The 17,218-nt window shown below is 44.0% G+C and overlaps 1 protein-coding gene across 5 annotated transcripts in view; it reads right to left on the bottom strand.

The window, feature by feature from the left end:
- Window positions 1–2,253: 2,253 nt before the first annotated feature.
- LOC121547263 (rho GTPase-activating protein 44-like) overlaps window positions 2,254–17,218 on the bottom strand; it is a 118,509-nt gene continuing 103,544 nt past the window's right edge. The window contains exons 9-22 of one of the 5 annotated variants that reach the window (XM_045209813.1): window positions 16,924–17,005; window positions 16,298–16,425; window positions 16,115–16,226; window positions 13,411–13,492; window positions 13,167–13,247; window positions 12,279–12,392; window positions 11,930–12,021; window positions 11,474–11,654; window positions 10,028–10,048; window positions 9,297–9,485; window positions 5,927–6,045; window positions 5,391–5,759; window positions 5,032–5,083; window positions 3,982–4,064 (exon numbers count right to left, since the gene is read on the bottom strand). In XM_045209813.1, coding sequence (XP_045065748.1) covers window positions 5,076–5,083; window positions 5,391–5,759; window positions 5,927–6,045; window positions 9,297–9,485; window positions 10,028–10,048; window positions 11,474–11,654; window positions 11,930–12,021; window positions 12,279–12,392; window positions 13,167–13,247; window positions 13,411–13,492; window positions 16,115–16,226; window positions 16,298–16,425; window positions 16,924–17,005 — 1,578 coding nt within the window. In that variant the 3' untranslated portion in view covers window positions 3,982–4,064; window positions 5,032–5,075. Of the gene's footprint in view, window positions 4,065–5,031; window positions 5,084–5,390; window positions 5,760–5,926; window positions 6,046–6,156; window positions 7,684–9,296; window positions 9,486–10,027; window positions 10,049–11,473; window positions 11,655–11,929; window positions 12,022–12,278; window positions 12,393–13,166; window positions 13,248–13,410; window positions 13,493–16,114; window positions 16,227–16,297; window positions 16,426–16,923; window positions 17,006–17,218 lie in introns of those variants that run through there. The other 4 variants (XM_041858438.2, XM_045209812.1, XR_006657688.1 and 1 more) reach the window with 4 other exon arrangements.

The raw sequence follows: 17,218 nt of genomic DNA, 5'->3' as shown, positions 1-17,218 counted from the left end.
CCGCATGAGAGCCAGTTTCATCATAGCGCTTGATGGTTTTTGCGACTGCACTTGAAGAAACTTTCCAAGTTCTTGAAATTCTCCGGATTGACTGACCTTCATGTCTTAAAGTAATGATGAACTGTCATTTCTCTTTGCTTATTTGAGCTGTTCTTGCCATAATATGAACTTGGTCTTTTACCAAATAGGGCTATCTTCTGTATACCACCCCTACCTTGTCACAACACAACTGATTGGCTCAAACGCATTAAGAAGGAAAGAAATTCCACAAATTAACTTTTAACAAGGCACACCTGTTAATTGAAATGCATTCCAGGTGACTACCTCATGAAGCTGGTTGAGAGAATCCCAAGAGTGTGCAAAGCTGTCATCAAGGCAAAGGGTGGCTACTTTGAAGAATCTCAAATATAAAATATATTCTGATTTGTTTAACACTTTTTTGGTTACTACATGATTCCAATGTAGAAAATAGTAAAAATAAAGAAAAACCCTTGAATGAGTAGGTGTGTCCAAACTTTTGACTGGTACTGTATATTTCATTCTCTCCCCATTTTCAGTATTGTGATGGATAAAATATATAGCACTTGAACGTAAGTGCATGAAAGAGCAGGTTTGTTGTGGCTTCCAAACAGTCATCAGAGTTATGGATGGAATGTTTCTAAGGAGACATACTAAATGAGGGTCATAGGTTTGTATACAGTTGAAGTAGGAAGTTTACATACACTTAGGTTGGAGTCATTAAAACTTGTTTTTCAACCACTCCACAAATTTCTTAATAACAAACTATATTTTTGGCAAGTCGGTTAGGACGTCTACTTTGACTCAAGTAATTTTTCCAACAATTGTTTACAGACAGATTATTTCACTTATAATTCACTGTATCACAATTCCAGTGGGTCAGAAGTTTACATGCACTAAGTTGACTGTGCCTTTAAACAGCTTGGAAAATTCCAGAAAATGATGTCATGGCTTTAGAAGCTTCTGATAGGCTAATTGACATCATTTGAGTCAATCGGAGGTGTAACTGTGGATGTATTTAAAGGCCTACCTTCAAACTCAGTGCCTCTTTGCTTGACATCATGGGAAAATCAAAATAAATCAGCCAAGACCTCAGAAAACAAATTGTAGACCTCCACAAGTCTGGTTCATCCTTGGGAGCAATTTCCAAACACCTGAAGGTACCACGTTCATCTGTACAAACAATAGTACGCAGGTATAAACACCATGGAAACACACAGCCGTCATACCGCTCAGGAAGGAGACGCGTTCTGTCTCCTAGAGATGAACGTACTTTGGTGCGAAAAGTGCAAATCAATCCCAGAACAACAGCAAAGGACCTTGTGAAGATGCTGGAGGAAACAGGTACAAAAGTATCTATATCCACAGTAAAACGAGTCCTATATCCACATAACCTGAATGGACGCTCAGCAAGGAAGAAGCCACTGCTCCAAAATGGCCATAAAAAAGCCAGACTACGGTTTGCAACTGCACATGGGGACAAAGATCGTACTTTTTGGTCTGATGAAACAAAAATAGAACTGTTTGGCCATAATGACCATCGTTATGTTTGGAGGAAAAAGGGGGTTCCTTGCAAGCCGAAGAACACCATCCCAACCGTGAAGCACGGGGGTGGCAGCATCATGCTGTGGGGGTGCTTTGCTGCAGGAGGGACTGGTGCACTTCACAAAATAGATGGCATCATGAGGAAGGGAAATTACGTGGATATATTGAAGCAACATCTCAAGACATCAGTCAGGAAGTTAAAGCTTGATCGCAAATGGGTCTTCCAAATGGACAATGACCCCAAGCATACTTCCAAAGTTGTGGCAAAATGGCTTAAGGACAACAAAGTCAAGGTATTGGAGTGGCCATCACAAAGCCCTGACCTCAATCCTATAGAAAATGTGTGGGCAGAACTGAAAAAGCGTGTGCGAGCAAGGAGGCCTACAAACCTGACTCAGTTACACCAGCTCTGTCAAGAGGAATGGGCCAAAATTCACCCAACTTATTGTGGGAAGCTTGTGGAAGGCTACCCAAAACGTTTGACCCAAGTTAAACAATTTAAAGGCAATGCTACCAAATACTAATTGCGTGTATGTAAACTTCTGACCCACTGGGAATGTGATGAAAGAAATAAAAGCTGAAATAAATCATTCTCTCTACTATTATTCTGACATTTCACATTCTTAAAATAAAGTGGTGATCCTAACTGACCTAAAACAGGGAATTTTTAGTAGGATTAAATGTCAGGAATTGTGAAAAACTGAGTTTAAATGTATTTGGCTAAGGTGTATGTAAACTTCCGACTTCAACTGTAGGTCATGGGCGGGCCCCTCCCTGGATCAACAGATTGGAACATTGGTCTTATGTGTTGTGGATGTCATTCATCCTCCTCTGCACTGTAATCATCGGTATAAATACTTTCAGCAGAATAACAAATACTTATTCACATTCCTCGTCATCAAATTCTTTATATAGTAGATTCCTCTTACTAAAGAGGGGGGGGGGGGGGGATAGGGAACTGAAACAGCAACCTCTGTATAATTTCAATGAGAGCCTATTCTTACTCCCTGCGTGACAGAATATAAACATATATTCTAGCACCAAGAGAAATATATCTATATTCTGGATAACACCCACACATACAGACACAGAACCGCACTCATATACACACTTGCTCTAACAAAAAAGTTTCCAATATTTGCTTTCAAACAGCTGAGCAGGCTCCCCAGTGACATGCTCTTGCCAGAGAAGACTCTCAGGGCGCTCGTTAAAGAAGCTGAGGCTGAGTACAGAGACCACAGAGAGGAGGTATAGTCCCACCCTGCACATTCCACTCATACTCACTTTTCAGCAATCCATTCCTTTCATATAGAATTATTCTGTTCATTCGGTTTCTATGCCCCATTCCCTCTACATAGCCATCCAGATTTATCCCACTGAGCTCTAAGCCTCTCCTATGATCATGTACAATCAAGTACATGCTATACTATAGAATATCTGTATACCGTATTTATAGTTCTTTATCTGTATACCTATGGTTGTATTCTTATATTATACGACACATATAATAACTCTTGTATCACTGTTAAAATCATATACTCTGAAATGTACAGTATAAACAGTCATTTTAAATAGTTAATAATATATTATCCAGATATAACTTCCCGTCTAACAGCCAAATGCAATCTTAATCTCCTTTTGAAGAGTGTGATTGGGGATTCAAGCTCAAACTGGTCTTGCAGTACCATATATATTTTCTATGTCAGAACTCGCCACTCAATAATGCAGCACATTTCCAAACACATCACACAATTCACAAACACACATTCAGGAAGGAACAAGGGGTTGCCAGCGACCTCAGAGTACGAGGGATAGGTTAGGATGGCATCAAAGGGAATGCCATAGACTTGGTGACAGGGAGAGGAAATCAGAAATCTACTGTCCCCTTCCTTTACTACTGCACTCACAAGAGTAGAATCCATTCCACCGAGCAAATTGTTTTCATGTCTTGTATGTGAAGTTAAAGGCAATATTGCAAATGACTCAAATAAGGCAAAAGTAAAGAAAAATGAATGCAATTGTTTAAAAAGAAAATCCTTAAAAATGAATGCACCACAGATAGCATCAAAGGAATCGAGTCAACATCAAAACATAGCATTGTTTTCAAAAGTTCCTCCCCCCACAGTCTCAGTGAGAAACTCTCTGGATGTGGATGTACTGTCTGTATTTTCTGTATTCATATCTATTTCATGATATGAGATGAACTTTGCTTTACAGGGCTGAACCCGGTGCCTGGTCTCTATGGATGGAGGTGAAGTCTGGAGTGAGTCCCATTGGGTCAAAGGTCAGACAACGGGTCCTGGAGACGGGCTGGAATGGTAGGGCTGGGGGAGGAAACTCGTGATGTCATAGTATCGTGCTCTCAGACTCTTCCTCTGACTCCGTCTTGGGGGTCGGTTGGACCACCGCCACTGAGTTCCTGTAGGGGACCATCTTAGGCTCATCGAAGATGCCATCCAGTTCCACGTTGATGATGGGGATATCCAGGTTGCAGAAAGAGTCTGAGTGGTCAAAGATCAACATGAGAAGAGACAAGAAAATAAGAGACAGAGAAACAGAGAAAATAACTGTTAGTGGTTGCTTAAAAAAGGTATGTTCCAGACATGATTAAGTCAATGCTGAATGATGCATTACACACAGCAGGGAGGTCATCATATGCCCAGGCTATTGTTTTACACACGCACACGCACACACACACACGCGCAAACACACATCCTTAGAGATGATCAGTGTTTCTAGAGAATTTACTGACAGATTAGAGGCAGGTCAGTATGTAATGTAACTCCAACATTTTCAGCAGACATTGTGGTTGGGGTAGGTTTGTAATACTGCAAATTGCATGTGAAGAAAGAACACTTGTTCAAGGTGTGGATAATAACAAATCCCCAACAGTGTCCAGCGCAGTCACCACAAACATTTATACGTCATTACTTTGTCTTTGATCTCACAGTCATGTGAGAATGATGACATCCATTGTGTAACAATGAAATGGACAACAACCAGTGAGTGGACAACAGGAAGTGGACTTATTCAAGAACAGCAGTGGGGTGAGGTGTGGCACAAGATTGGGGGGGGGGGGGGGGACTGTGCAGTGTGTAAGCAAGGGGGCAGCGGTGGGATGTGGCATGGTTTCGGGGGAAAAACAGTAAAGAAAGCTTCTTGGGATAGCAAAATGACGTCAATCTTCTGTGTGAAGTAGTGTCAGTGGACGGTCTTTCAGACACATCCACAAGCCATGCATCGCGCCAGTCTCAGCCACCATGCATAGGCCAACAAAATTGGTTAGTGGTGGACTGAACAGTGCAGAGATATATAGATATATACATATGAGACATCATGTATACAGCTATATATACAGAGAGCTGGAGCCATGCAGCTCCACAGTGAGCCAGGATGGCGGACGGTTGGTTGGTTGGTTGGAGGGGTGGGAGGGTGAGGCTTTGGTACAGTACTGGAACTCCTGCTTACCCTAAAAGGCCCTCTCACATTTAGCCCATATTGAACCACTCGCCTCATACCGCTGTAGGCAGACGATAATAGTAGTTGACAAATATGGAAGAACAAGATAAGAGATATTGATTAGAATCTTTTAACCTGTTCCCCGCAGTTTTACACAGGTGAAAGGCTTTAAAGTATCAGTCATTTAAAAAATGACAGAAAAGAGTTCCATTTGCAGAAATCACATTAAAACCACAGAGATCCTATTAAATTAATTATATGATTAAAATGCTGTCAGGCACACTGGAGAATGAGACCCTCCAGCTTTACCAGAGATGAGAGTGTATAAGCGGGCTCCTAGTGTGTAGAAACTCCATTGAAGCATTTACCTGTGGACATGCTCTCCCCAGGAGACAATCCATCCAGCAGGCCACTGTGCTCCAGGGGTTGGGGGCTGGAGCCAGGGGTGCTGGGGGGCTGCGGCGGGGGCAGGCTGGGCCTCTGCCTGGGAGGCTTGGGAGTGGGCCTGGCCTTGGTGAGGGTGCCGGCTAGCGAGGGAGGGGAGGAGAGGGTGGCGGTCTGGGCCTGTCCCGGGGAGCCGATGGTGGCGTAGCCCTGGGGGTAGCCAAAGCCATACGGGGAGGGGGTACTAGGAGAGGTGGGGGATAGGCTAACTGGAGAGGGCTGACCTGTGGACTGGTCAGACATCCCCCCAGACTGAGAGTAGTGCTTAGGTGGGATGGGGGCCAGCTTCTTAGCTGTGGAGAGACCAGACAGAATGCCAAGTGTGAGAGAAAACCAACACAGATTGTAATTGAGAGGTGACAAGCCAAAACAAAACAATCTGGCTGCTTTGTGCACAGCACAGTCTCTCTCCCATGCATATGCACGCACACACACACACACAACCTTCTTCCATCAGTACCTCTTCTCAGGGTGTGAGGGCTATGTTCAGAAGAGTTCTGTGATGGCCCACCAGAGGGTGCTGTTCCCTGGAAGCCCTTCTGTACAATCACTGGAGACAGCTCTTTGTTCATCAGAGTACTGGGAAGAGAAAAGGATATATTAACAACAATATGTAATCTTCATAGCATCTTCTTCAGGTCGTGTGTGTGCATGTGTGTGTGTGTGTGTGTGTGTGTGTGTGTGTGTGTGCATGTGTGTGTGTGTGTGTGTGTGCGCGCACGTGTGTGTGACTGTGTGTGTGCGTGTTCACTGCCTGTCAGTAGGAAGGTAGATGGCCTCAATCCTCGCCATGTAGCTAACAATTGCCAATCAGGTTCAAAACATTCACCTTATTCCGGCACATGTCATGACATCCATAGGAATGAAAATCCCCATAGTTCAATGTCAGATAATCTGAGTGACCACTTTCAATACTGCAAGTATATGCACTACCAGCTATATTGCAGTGGAGCGTAAGCCCCAAAAAATCCAAGACCAAGCCTGTAGGCTTAATGGATTTTTTTCTTGCCTTTTATGGCACTATGCAGCCAGAATGCCAATGGGTTGAGCGCTTGAAGGACTAAACCTAACCAGTTTATAATAGGATGTGAGTGACAGCTCTCCCAGCTCCAAATTCCCCCGCCCATTGACAGCAGGTGAGGATGGGTGATCGGGACTGGAGGGATTTAGAGTTAGAGTGGAGCTAAGCAATGAGGCATTCCTTACGGCTGTTGACGTAAAAGACCCCATTCCGATGAAGGCCAATGATTGGTTAGGAATCATGCCCAGCCCATCCATATTTTTCACTTAGTCACTCTAAATCCAATTCATATTCAAAAACAGAACTAGCCAACTACCATCCAAGGCCAACTGGGCCCACTAAAATGACTCATTAACGCCCACTATATTCTGCTATCGCTGAGAGATTTTAATATTGTTTGTTGCTTGGCAACATCCTCCTATAAAATAAGGAGAGTTTGGTACTAAAACGCTCCAATAGAACAGAGTGAGAAAATGAACAAAATTAATAAAACAAGATGTTGGCACATTGGAGGCAGCGCCCTCTCTCTCACTCTCCCATTTGTATCCCAATATCCCTCTCTCATCTTGTCATTATGAGCCACTCAGGCCTGTGTGTGTTACGAAGACTGAGTTTGTGTCCAAGCTCTAGGAGTGGCCGGACGATGTGACATAGTATTTACCCAGTCAGCTTGGCTCCTCTCTCTTGGCTACAGGCACAGGCGGCCCACGGAAGAGGTGTGGACAGGGGAAAGTTAGGGGGGTGGGGAACGAGGGACGGGTCGTGTCGGGTTAGCACGAGGGGGGGTTTTGATGTAGAGGGGGGAGACGTTAGTTTCTGACGGTGGGGGCGCATGCAGAGCTTCGGCCAGGGAACTCTGTTTGGGCAGGTGCAGGGAGCTGGGCTTGGGGTTAGAGTTGATATCAAGCTGCTGGGGGGAGGGGGAGGGAGAGGGGCACGAGGAGGGGGGCAGTGGGTGAGGGCGGTAGTCAGACCAGTGGGGGGGAGGTGGCGGGGATGGCCCAGGGGGCACGGACTCAGGACCGGGGGCGACAGGGCGCGCACACTGCGGTGCTCGGGGGTAGAAATGGTGAGGAGGTGGGTAGCAAGAGGAGGAAGAGGAGGAGGAAGAGGGGTAAGGGGGAGGGGGCCTCTCCTCCTCCGGGGAGGGGTAGGCATAACAGGAGTCCGACCAAGTGGATGACGCATCATCGGAGCTGCAATGATAAAAATGTCAATGATTTCACAGGGAATTGGACTGTTCTGAGTCAGGAAGAGGCCAATATTGGCATGTTCTTGTTGTGGAACGAAAAGCATTGTATCAAAAAGAATATGTGAGCAAGTCCAGTGGGTCATTCTGGCATGTTTGTGAACACTCAATAACCAGTGCAGTTAAGTGTGAAGGAGAACAAGTGCAGGTTTTTGTATCAGGGAAGGAATTAGTCAACCAAAGTTGAACAGAGTCGTGTTAAGAGGGTGAGGAGAGAGGTCTAAGGAAATATAAAAATATAAAATAAAAGAACAAAGGAAAAACATGAATTCAGTATATTCATTCAGCACACTCATAACTCAAGCTATGAAAACCCTAAAAATGCTTGACAAATGCAAGAAAAAAAAAGCCATTTGCCATCTTACATGAGCATACCCCATTCATAGACGCTAACTGCTTTAGCGCCTATTGACGATAGTATCTTCTGACCGGGAATTATTATTATATTTTTTGGGGGGGTACTTTTACCCCTTTTTCTCCCCAATTGGTAGTTACAGTCTTGTCCCATCGCTGCCTTAGACCGCTGCGCTACTCGGGAGGCCCTGACCGGGGAACTTTTGTTAAGAGCCCCAACGCTTGCTCTAAACGTTGAGACGCATTGCTTGAGGTACGGTTTTGGAAACATAAGGAATGTATCTTTCATATCAGCAAGAAATATTTTTCAAAAAACAAAAGGTTAAATGACTATACACCTTTATAGGGTTAGGGTTCCCACACAGCCATATTTCCATGTGACAGCGCTTGTTTACGGAAAACAGACGGAAGACAGAGGGTGTGCTAATTAGCTATCTGCGTCTCTGAACACCCGTGTGTAAACTGAAGACTGATGCCACAAACGTTTTGTCACTGAAAAATACTGTCAGCTGCAACTGTGTTAAAACCAGTTAAAACAGTAAGTATGTATTTTGCATTTGTGAAATTATTTTTGATGTGATATGAAAGTAGAGGGCTTTATGTTTCTAGAACCATTCCGCAATTGAGAATCGATTCAAGTTTAGATGGAGTATTTGGCTGTTTTGGCTTCCAGAGACAATTCGTGTAATGTCCTTGGACTATAAGGAGTAACATTAGGCTGCTTTAGTCCATGAGCAGTGTTAATGAAACCTGTTCTGATAGATAGAAAGGAAAAACATGTACATGCTGCATTGGCAAGGTACCTCTGCGATGAGATTAGCATTTTCTTAGCTCACATTGTTAAAATTGTATGGGTAATGGATAAAAAAGTGCTGTCTGAAAACAAATAAAAAACATACTTTATGTCCCTCTTCCAAAAAACAACCCTCTGGTACAACCTGTATATGAAACTAACCAAGCACAAAATGTACTTGAAAGGGCTCTAGAAACTCTGAAGATCAAACACAATGAAAACAATATCACACATGGTCAAACCAAGTTTGAGATGAAACTGGGCTTCGGTTCACAGAAAGGTGAAGACGATGCGTGGGAAAGAGAATTAGAAGACATAAACAGACAGAAAAAGTAGACAACAAGGCTGTGTCGATGTCCGTTTCAGGGTGCGAGGATTGGGGTAAATTGGAGTGGGGGGCACAACAGCCTTACCTGGCACGGTCGCTGCTAGCAGGAGGAGGCGTTGGTGAGGGGGACGCAGAGAGCTCCCCCTGCTCAGGTATGAGAGCGTCTGAGGGCGGGAGGGGGGGCTGCACACTCGGGGGCGTGGAGGAGGTTTTACGCGCTGACGACGAGCCCCTGCGCGACACCCAAGAAGTGTCCATCACCCTGACCCCCATGCTGCAGTGGGACAGAGACAAACAGTTAATCAAGGTCAGCCAACTCCAGGGAGCCTCATCCTGTAGTGCTCACAATCGTCAGCACACTCTTTACTGAACAATATGCGTAGAAACACTAGGGAAAGGAAACATTTGTAATAATATGTCACAGTGTGGGTGTATGTGTGGTTGGTCTCTGTGTGACAAACAACTGTTTGCACCTGTTATTGCCATTTGTACTAGTCAAAGCAATCAGACGAGTACATCTAATGCCAGACATTGCAAAGATGCATTTTAAGTAAACAAACCACACAGTGCGAGAACATTGTTCACACAGGAGCTTGACAACAGTTAGTTGGCAGCACTCTGTCTGTCAGCAGCACTCTGTAGGGAACGTTGAACTATAGGATTACAAGTGTGTCATTTGGACGAGAGAATAATCGTGACTGGAATACTGACAGACAAATTATGACAGAGAGAGGCTTTCTTTCCACAGGCAGTTCAGACAAGGGTAAACAGAGAGAAGAACAGAGAAACAGGCAGGAGAAAGAGTAAGTACAGTACCTTTGAATTTTCCTAACGCTGCTTGGTAGGACAAAAACATCACAATAAAGGGTAAGGATCATGAGAACCTCTGTTAATTGATTCAAAGCATCACTACATGTTTATCAAAGCAACTCGGGAAGCAGTCGGGTCAGGGGTTGGATCCAAGATGGAGGAGCAGCAGGTCGAGCCTTCAGGCTTGGATTGCAGGGGGTCATGTGGGATGGAAGTCATGCTGAGAGTAATGAGGTGAGGTATTTGAGGGGTGAATATGTTCCTTCCCAAAAGAGCTCCAAGCATGTCCTACCAGTGAGCCAATTAACTAATTAGGTCAACATTTCCCCATGGATGTAAAAAATGCCCCAAAATAACACCAACATACAGGAAGTCACTTGCAGCAGTGGTCAATGTGCTTGTTTACTATAAAAAAAAGCTATGTACAACTATGGATGGTTAAAGGCTACGTAATATTCAGATATTTTGGACTCAATGACAATCTCACACACCAAGCAAAGAAACAGTCAAGGACAAGGCATCGCCCATAGTGCTTTGGAGAAAGGCCCAGAATTAATAAAACCATCACAGAGGTATGGAATTAAATTTGGGAATGCTACTTCCTTATTGGTCTCAGTTTGTACTAAGGAGCCAAATGCTCCTTGACCTGATCCTCCTGCTCTGTCTGGAGGGGGGTTCTAATGAGAGCAGAGCTCTATTTATTGATTGGTCCCTACACAGTCCTGGACAAGTTTAATTAGCTGGGTTTATGTGGTCCCAGAGCTGAGGGGCTCAGATGGTCTGCTGAACAGGGACAAGACAGAGAAGTCATTTGAAAAGAGAGAGAGAAAACATGATTGACTTGAAACTAATCCTCCGTACAGCACAAGACTGCTTACTGCACCACTCACCACCATAGACCAACATATTTCTCTGAGCTTCCTGTTCTGTCTGGCTGTCTGTCTGTCTTAGTGCATTTCTCTCTCTCGCTCTCACCCAAGATGAAGAAGAATTTAGTGATATTCTCTCCACCCCCTCATACCCAGACTGAACTCTTTACTAAGCTCTCCTTTTCACCGAGTGTACAGGCTTATATTATTATATAAACAAAAACTATTGACATAGAAAGGTGACATTGTGCTATATCTAAGGCATACAGCTTTCACAAAACACTCAAATCTCTCGCTAGTCGATCAAGCCATTAGCTTTCATCTGCTCATCCATACCTCAAAAGGCTCATTGTCACCCTTAATATGTTAACACAACTATCCTTAATTCTGAACTCTTCTGCAATAACCAATATCAATAGTAATACTTGTTGTCCAATGGTTCATGTTCCAGTTAAGAGTGTTCAGCAAGGACAGTGGGGGAAGACTGGTTAGGTAGTTGACTTCAGAGAGAGAGAGGATTTAAGAGAGATGGAGAAGGAAAGGGCAGGGTAAAACAGGTACAACAAGAGTTGGATCTTCTTACCCATCCTTCTTATAGAACTCCAGCATCATGTTGTCAGTGGCCACACTGAGTGGACGTCGGCTCTGGTCATTGTGCTTGCGATCGGAATGGTCCATATCCGGAGAGGGCATGGAGCTGTAGTTGGCATTGTGGTTGGTGTGGACTGGGCTGCCATAGTTTCCTGTGACATTAAACTCAATCTCTGAGAGAGGGGAAAGAGATAGGTGAGGTGATTACTTTTGTGACAATAAACATGTATCCCGTTATAAGATCTGATTCTTAAAATTGTGAATAGGTCTCCTAAGGTCCCTTAAGTTGACTGACTGTAATACTGTGTATGTAAGAGCAGGTGCCTGTTTCCATTTACCCGCATACAGAGGGTGATACAGGGACATTAAAGCAAAAGTATTACATTCTAATGGATGAGAGAGGCGGTTGTGGCTTACAGAGGCTGAACAGACACTGTGTCACTCTCACCTCCAGGGAAGAACCAGTCAGCGTGCTGGATGATGGGCTCAATGATGCCTACAATCTGCAGGGACACAGTGGTCATCATCTCTGTAATGTTCCTGGAGGGAGGGAGTGGAAGAGATATGGAGGAGTTAGTTTAATTTGATGAAGAGTGATGGCCAGACAGTGAATTCAATGCAATTGTTCAGCACTGGAAGTTATTCACTTGAATCTTGAGATATGAGTATTACTTAATTTGGACAGTTTTATCTCTTTAAGTCACTATCAATGAACAGGCATTGCTTTTAAAAAGGTACTCTATGTATAGTCTCCATGGTGTGACTAAATAGTGTGGTAGAGATAGATGAAGTCCTACCCTTCCTGCGTTGTCCACAGCAGGTTGGGACCCAAGACTATTGCAATATTCCCAGGAGTCATTTTATTTTCATCCTGGTAGTCATCTAACTTGGCGAGGAATTTTATTAAATACCTGAAAAAGAAACAATAAACTAACAATACATTTATGTTTTTCGATCATGATCATTCATGTACTGTATACTGCATTGGCTGACAAATCTCAGAATCCTACAGATTGTGGTTTTCGGGCTCATCTAAGATGAACCGATTGTTCAGACAGAACCCCAGGCAGCTCATTTCAATTGGGCTATGATAAGGACAGGTTTGACAGGTGTTCGCACAAGAAGACAACCTAAAAATAAGCCTATTTGTGAGATTCAACGATGACACTGACAAGCACTGCAGTCTGTCAGCCTTTTGATTTCTGTTTCACCCTTACACCCCCTACTCCCACTCTTTTTGATCATATGTCAAGCCCCTGCAACCAATATTCCATGCTGCTATCCTTGATCAAGCAGCCAACACAGAAAAACACAAAAAGCACACCCAGTTCTGGCTGCTTGAAAGCTATGATGAACTCTTCATCAGTTCAGTGCAACTGCTGATATGAAAAGTGCAGCGAAGGATAGAAACGGTGAAAGGTGATGGAAACTGAAATAATTTAATGGTCAGGCAAGTGCCAGGAAAGACCAGAGAGTGAAATGTACATTTCAGTCATTTAGCAGACGCTCTTATCCAGAGCGACTTTACAGTTAGTGCATGCATTTTTTATTTTTTTCATACTGGCCCCCCGTGGGAATCAAACCCACAACCCTGGCGTTGCAAGCGCCATGCTCTACCAACTGAGCTACATGGGGCCTATGGGTGCGGGAGAGAGAAAGAGCGAAACACAGAGATGGCGACTCACTTGAAGTTGTTGCCATTGGCCAGGGGTAGTTTCTCGCATGCTATGAGGAGGGCTTGGAGTCTCTTGTCCTGGTCTTGAATGCTGCCAGACAAACCACAAAATAACAGCTTAGTGTGAAAGAGAAACCCCACATCCAATGATCTCATACCTTTCAAGTAAATAAAGAATCAGCAGCATAGAGTATGAATCAAACACAATGAATAAACATCAACTAATGGCGGCACCATTACAAACTGATACTGACTTAGAAGCTTGGATCCATTCATCGTAAAGTTCAAAGGTCATCAGTGGCTCAGGGAGTTCCCGTAGGTAGGATTTCAAAGCACCTGTTGGGATGAGACAATAGGAGGGTGAGTGAAAGAAAGATGGATAAACAGAGAGGATGAGGGTGGTGTGTGTGCTGAAAATGAGAGGGAGAGCTTGAAGTAAGAGAGTAAGAAATTGTAAAACGGCTACGGTGTAGGCCTAAAGACATCAGTACCTAGGGATGAAACACTTCATAAAACACACAGACACAGAAAGATGGAGAAATGAGGGGGAGGGAGAGAATGTGTACAGTGGCTTGCGAAATTATTCACCCCCCCCCTTGGCATTTTTCCTATTTTGTTGCCTTACAACCTGGAATTAAAATATATCTTTTGAGGGTTTGTATCATTTCAATTACACAACATGCCTACCACTTTGAAGATGCAAAATATTTTTTTTTTGTGAAACAAACAACAAATAACACAAAAAAACTGAAAACTATAGTGTGCATAACTATTCACCCCCCAAAGTCAATACTTTGTAGAGCCACCTTTTGCAGCAATTACAGCTGCAAGTCTCTTGGGGTATGTCTCTATAAGCTTGGCACATCTAGCCACTGGGATTTTTGCCCATTCTTCAAGGCAAAACTGCTCCAGCTCCTTCAAGTTGGATGGGTTCCGCTGGTGTACAGCAATCTTTAAGTCATACCACAGATTCTCAATTGGATTGCAGTCTGGGCTTTGACTAGGCCATTCCAAGACATTTAAATGTTTCCCCTTAAACCACTCGAGTGTTGCTTTAGCAGTATGCTTAGGGTTATTGTACTGCTGGAAGGTGAACCTCCGTCCCAGTCTCAAATCTCTTGGAGACTGAAACAGGTTTCCCTCAAGAATTTCCCTGTATTTAGCGCCATCCATCATTCCTTCAATTCTGACCAGTTTCCCAGTCCCTTCCGATGAAAAACATCCCCACAGCATGATGCTGCCACCACCATGCTTCACTGTGGGAATGGTGTTCTCGGGGTGATGAGAGGTGTTGCGCCAGACATAGCGTTTTCCTTGATGGCCAAAAAGCTCAATTTCAGTCTCATCTGACCAGAGTACCTTCTTCCATATGTTTGGGGAGTCTCCCACATGGCTTTTGTTTGCTTATTTTTTTCTTTAAGCAATGGCTTTTTTCTGGCCACACTTCCGTAAAGCCCAGCTCTGTGGAGTGTACGGCTTAAAGTGGTCCTATGGACAGATACTCCAATCTCATCTGTGGAGCTTTGTAGTTCCTTCAGGGTTATCTTTGGTCTCTTTGTTGCCGCTCTGATTAATGCCCTCTTTGCCTGGTCCGTGAGTTTTGGTGGGCGGCCCTCTCTTGGCAGGTTTGTTGTGGTGCCATATTCTTTCCATTTTTTTATCATGGATTTAATGGTGCTCCATGGGATGTTCAAAGTTTCTGATATTTTTGTATAACCCAACCCTGATCTTTACTTCTCCACAACTTTGTCCCTGACCTGTTTGGAGAGCTCCTTGGTCTTCATGGTGCCGCTTGCTTGGTGGTGCCCCTTGCTTAGTGGTGTTGCAGATTCTAGGGCCTTTCAGAACAGGTGTATATATACTCAGATCATGTGACAGATCATGTGACACTTAGATTGCACACAGGTGGACTTTATTTAACTCATTATGTGACTTCTGGAGGTAATTGGTTGCACCAGATCTTATTTAGGGGCTTCATAGCAAAGGGGGTGAATACATATGCACGCACCACTTTTCCGTTATTAATTTTTTTGGATTTTTTTAAACAAGTTATTTTTTTCATTTCACTTCACCAATTTGGACTATTTTGTGTATGTCCATTACATTAAATCCAAATAAAAATCAATTTAAATGACAGGTTGTAATGCAAAAAAATAGGAAAAACACAAAGGGGGATGAATACTTTTGCAAGGCACTGTATGTCTCTACTGCAACTATTTCCCCTGGGGATGTACTGTATGGGAAGGTTGAACCAGGACTTGTGGACAAGATATCCCTTGCATTCTGATGGTACAGAGGAAACCACAACAGTTGTGCCACCATTCTGTGTGTAGAGTGTATGTTTGTGTAGGCATGCCGGTGTGTGTGTCTATCTGCACTAGATAAACACATTAAATGCAAAGCAGTTTGAATCCCTCCAGGGAGCATCTTTACTACAGCTGACCCTGTAAAACAACACATTTCACTGCACCTGTATGTGACAATGAAAACATTAACATTTTTTATTAGCTTTGTTAGAAAGCGCTATGCTGTTGACTTGATTCTGATGTGTTTAGAGTGGGTGACGTGGGACATGAATCCGCATTGGCACTACTCTCCCCGCAGGAGAGGGTCGCAAATGGGCTTTCCTTTTGGTGCTGGTTCTGTGTATCACCCTGGTTAACATGGAATCATTAGAAATGAACATGGAAAAGGATTCAGAGAGGATGCTTTTTCAAGGCTCACTCAGGGTCTGTGTATTCACGCGCTCCTATAGTCAGATTCTCACACAGCCAGGATCATAATAAGGCTATGTATAAGACCTAAGTTGAAGTTTTTCGGTTGACAGGGAGCCTTTGATAACCCGAACAGACTAGGGGCAGGTTTCGGGACGATCTCCATGACAATGTCAGTTGGCATGATAATATACTGCAGAGTGAAAGGAAGTGAGGTATTTGGGAGGTTGGGTTGCCAACTCACCTGCGATGGCATGAGGGTCTGCAGAGTACTCCTGTATGTCCATCACCCCACAGTCGAGAGACGCCTTGAGCTTCTTCAGTTTGGAGGCCGAGGGCGCTACTCTGAACAGGCCCTGGAATGGGACAGGGACACAGGAGGTTAGGCTAATCAGTATGTTGTCACTAGTGTGGAATACACACTGACCTCTTCCTGCATGCCACACTCCAGCAGCATGGTGACACAGGCTTCGATGGGGAAGGCAATATCCCGCCCGCTGAGGGTTAGGTGCTCCTCTAAGGGTTTCCCATAGCACGGCTTCTCCACCCAGGTCTCTGTCAACCACAACACACACAGCACCAAGGTTACACAGTCAGCAGGTTAATCAGGTTATTACTAAGGTTGCCTCATACACACTATAGCCTCTGAGCAGTCAGTATTGACTATAAATTATATATAAAAAGGTAACAAAAAGCATACTGCAACCATGGATATGGGTGCATTGTGAATATCAGGGTTGGGTTCAGTTCCATTTAAACTACAGAAAGACTGTGAGTTAATTGAAATTCCATTCATGAATTGAAACGTCTTCATTAAAAAAGAAATGGCCCTTTTCAAATTCAAATTCACAAATGGAATTTCTATTAATCTCCAGAACTGACTAAATTGAAATGGAATTGACCCCAACCCTGATGAATATAGAGAAGATGTGCACCAGTGCTCCTACTGCAGGGTTGATGGAGGACAGAAATGGTATAATATGTGTGTAATAATGAGTGAGGGCCGGGTGGGCACTGGGAGCTGGGTGCTGGGTGCTGGGCAGACAGACTCACCCTGGTGGGCTTTGATCTGAGGCAGAATATTCTGGAGGAGCTCTAACGACTTCCTGTGGTACTCTGCCTGCACCTCTATCAACTAGAGAGAGAGAGACAGAGACAGAGACAGAGACAGAGACAGAGACAGAGACAGAGACAGAGAAAAAGAGACAGAGAAAAAGAGACAGAGAAAAAGAGACAGAGAAAAAGAGAGAGAGCGAGAGAGAGAGAAAGAAAGAAAGAGAAACAGTTAGATACAGAGAGAGAAACAGAGAGAGAAAGAGAGATAGAGAGAGGGGGAAATAGAGAGAGA

Source organism: Coregonus clupeaformis, chromosome 31 (genome assembly GCF_020615455.1).
Source record: "Coregonus clupeaformis isolate EN_2021a chromosome 31, ASM2061545v1, whole genome shotgun sequence".
NCBI lineage: Eukaryota > Metazoa > Chordata > Actinopteri > Salmoniformes > Salmonidae > Coregonus > Coregonus clupeaformis.
The sequence above is the reverse complement of the archived record's forward strand: the minus strand, read 5'-3'. Positions and strand labels throughout refer to the sequence as shown.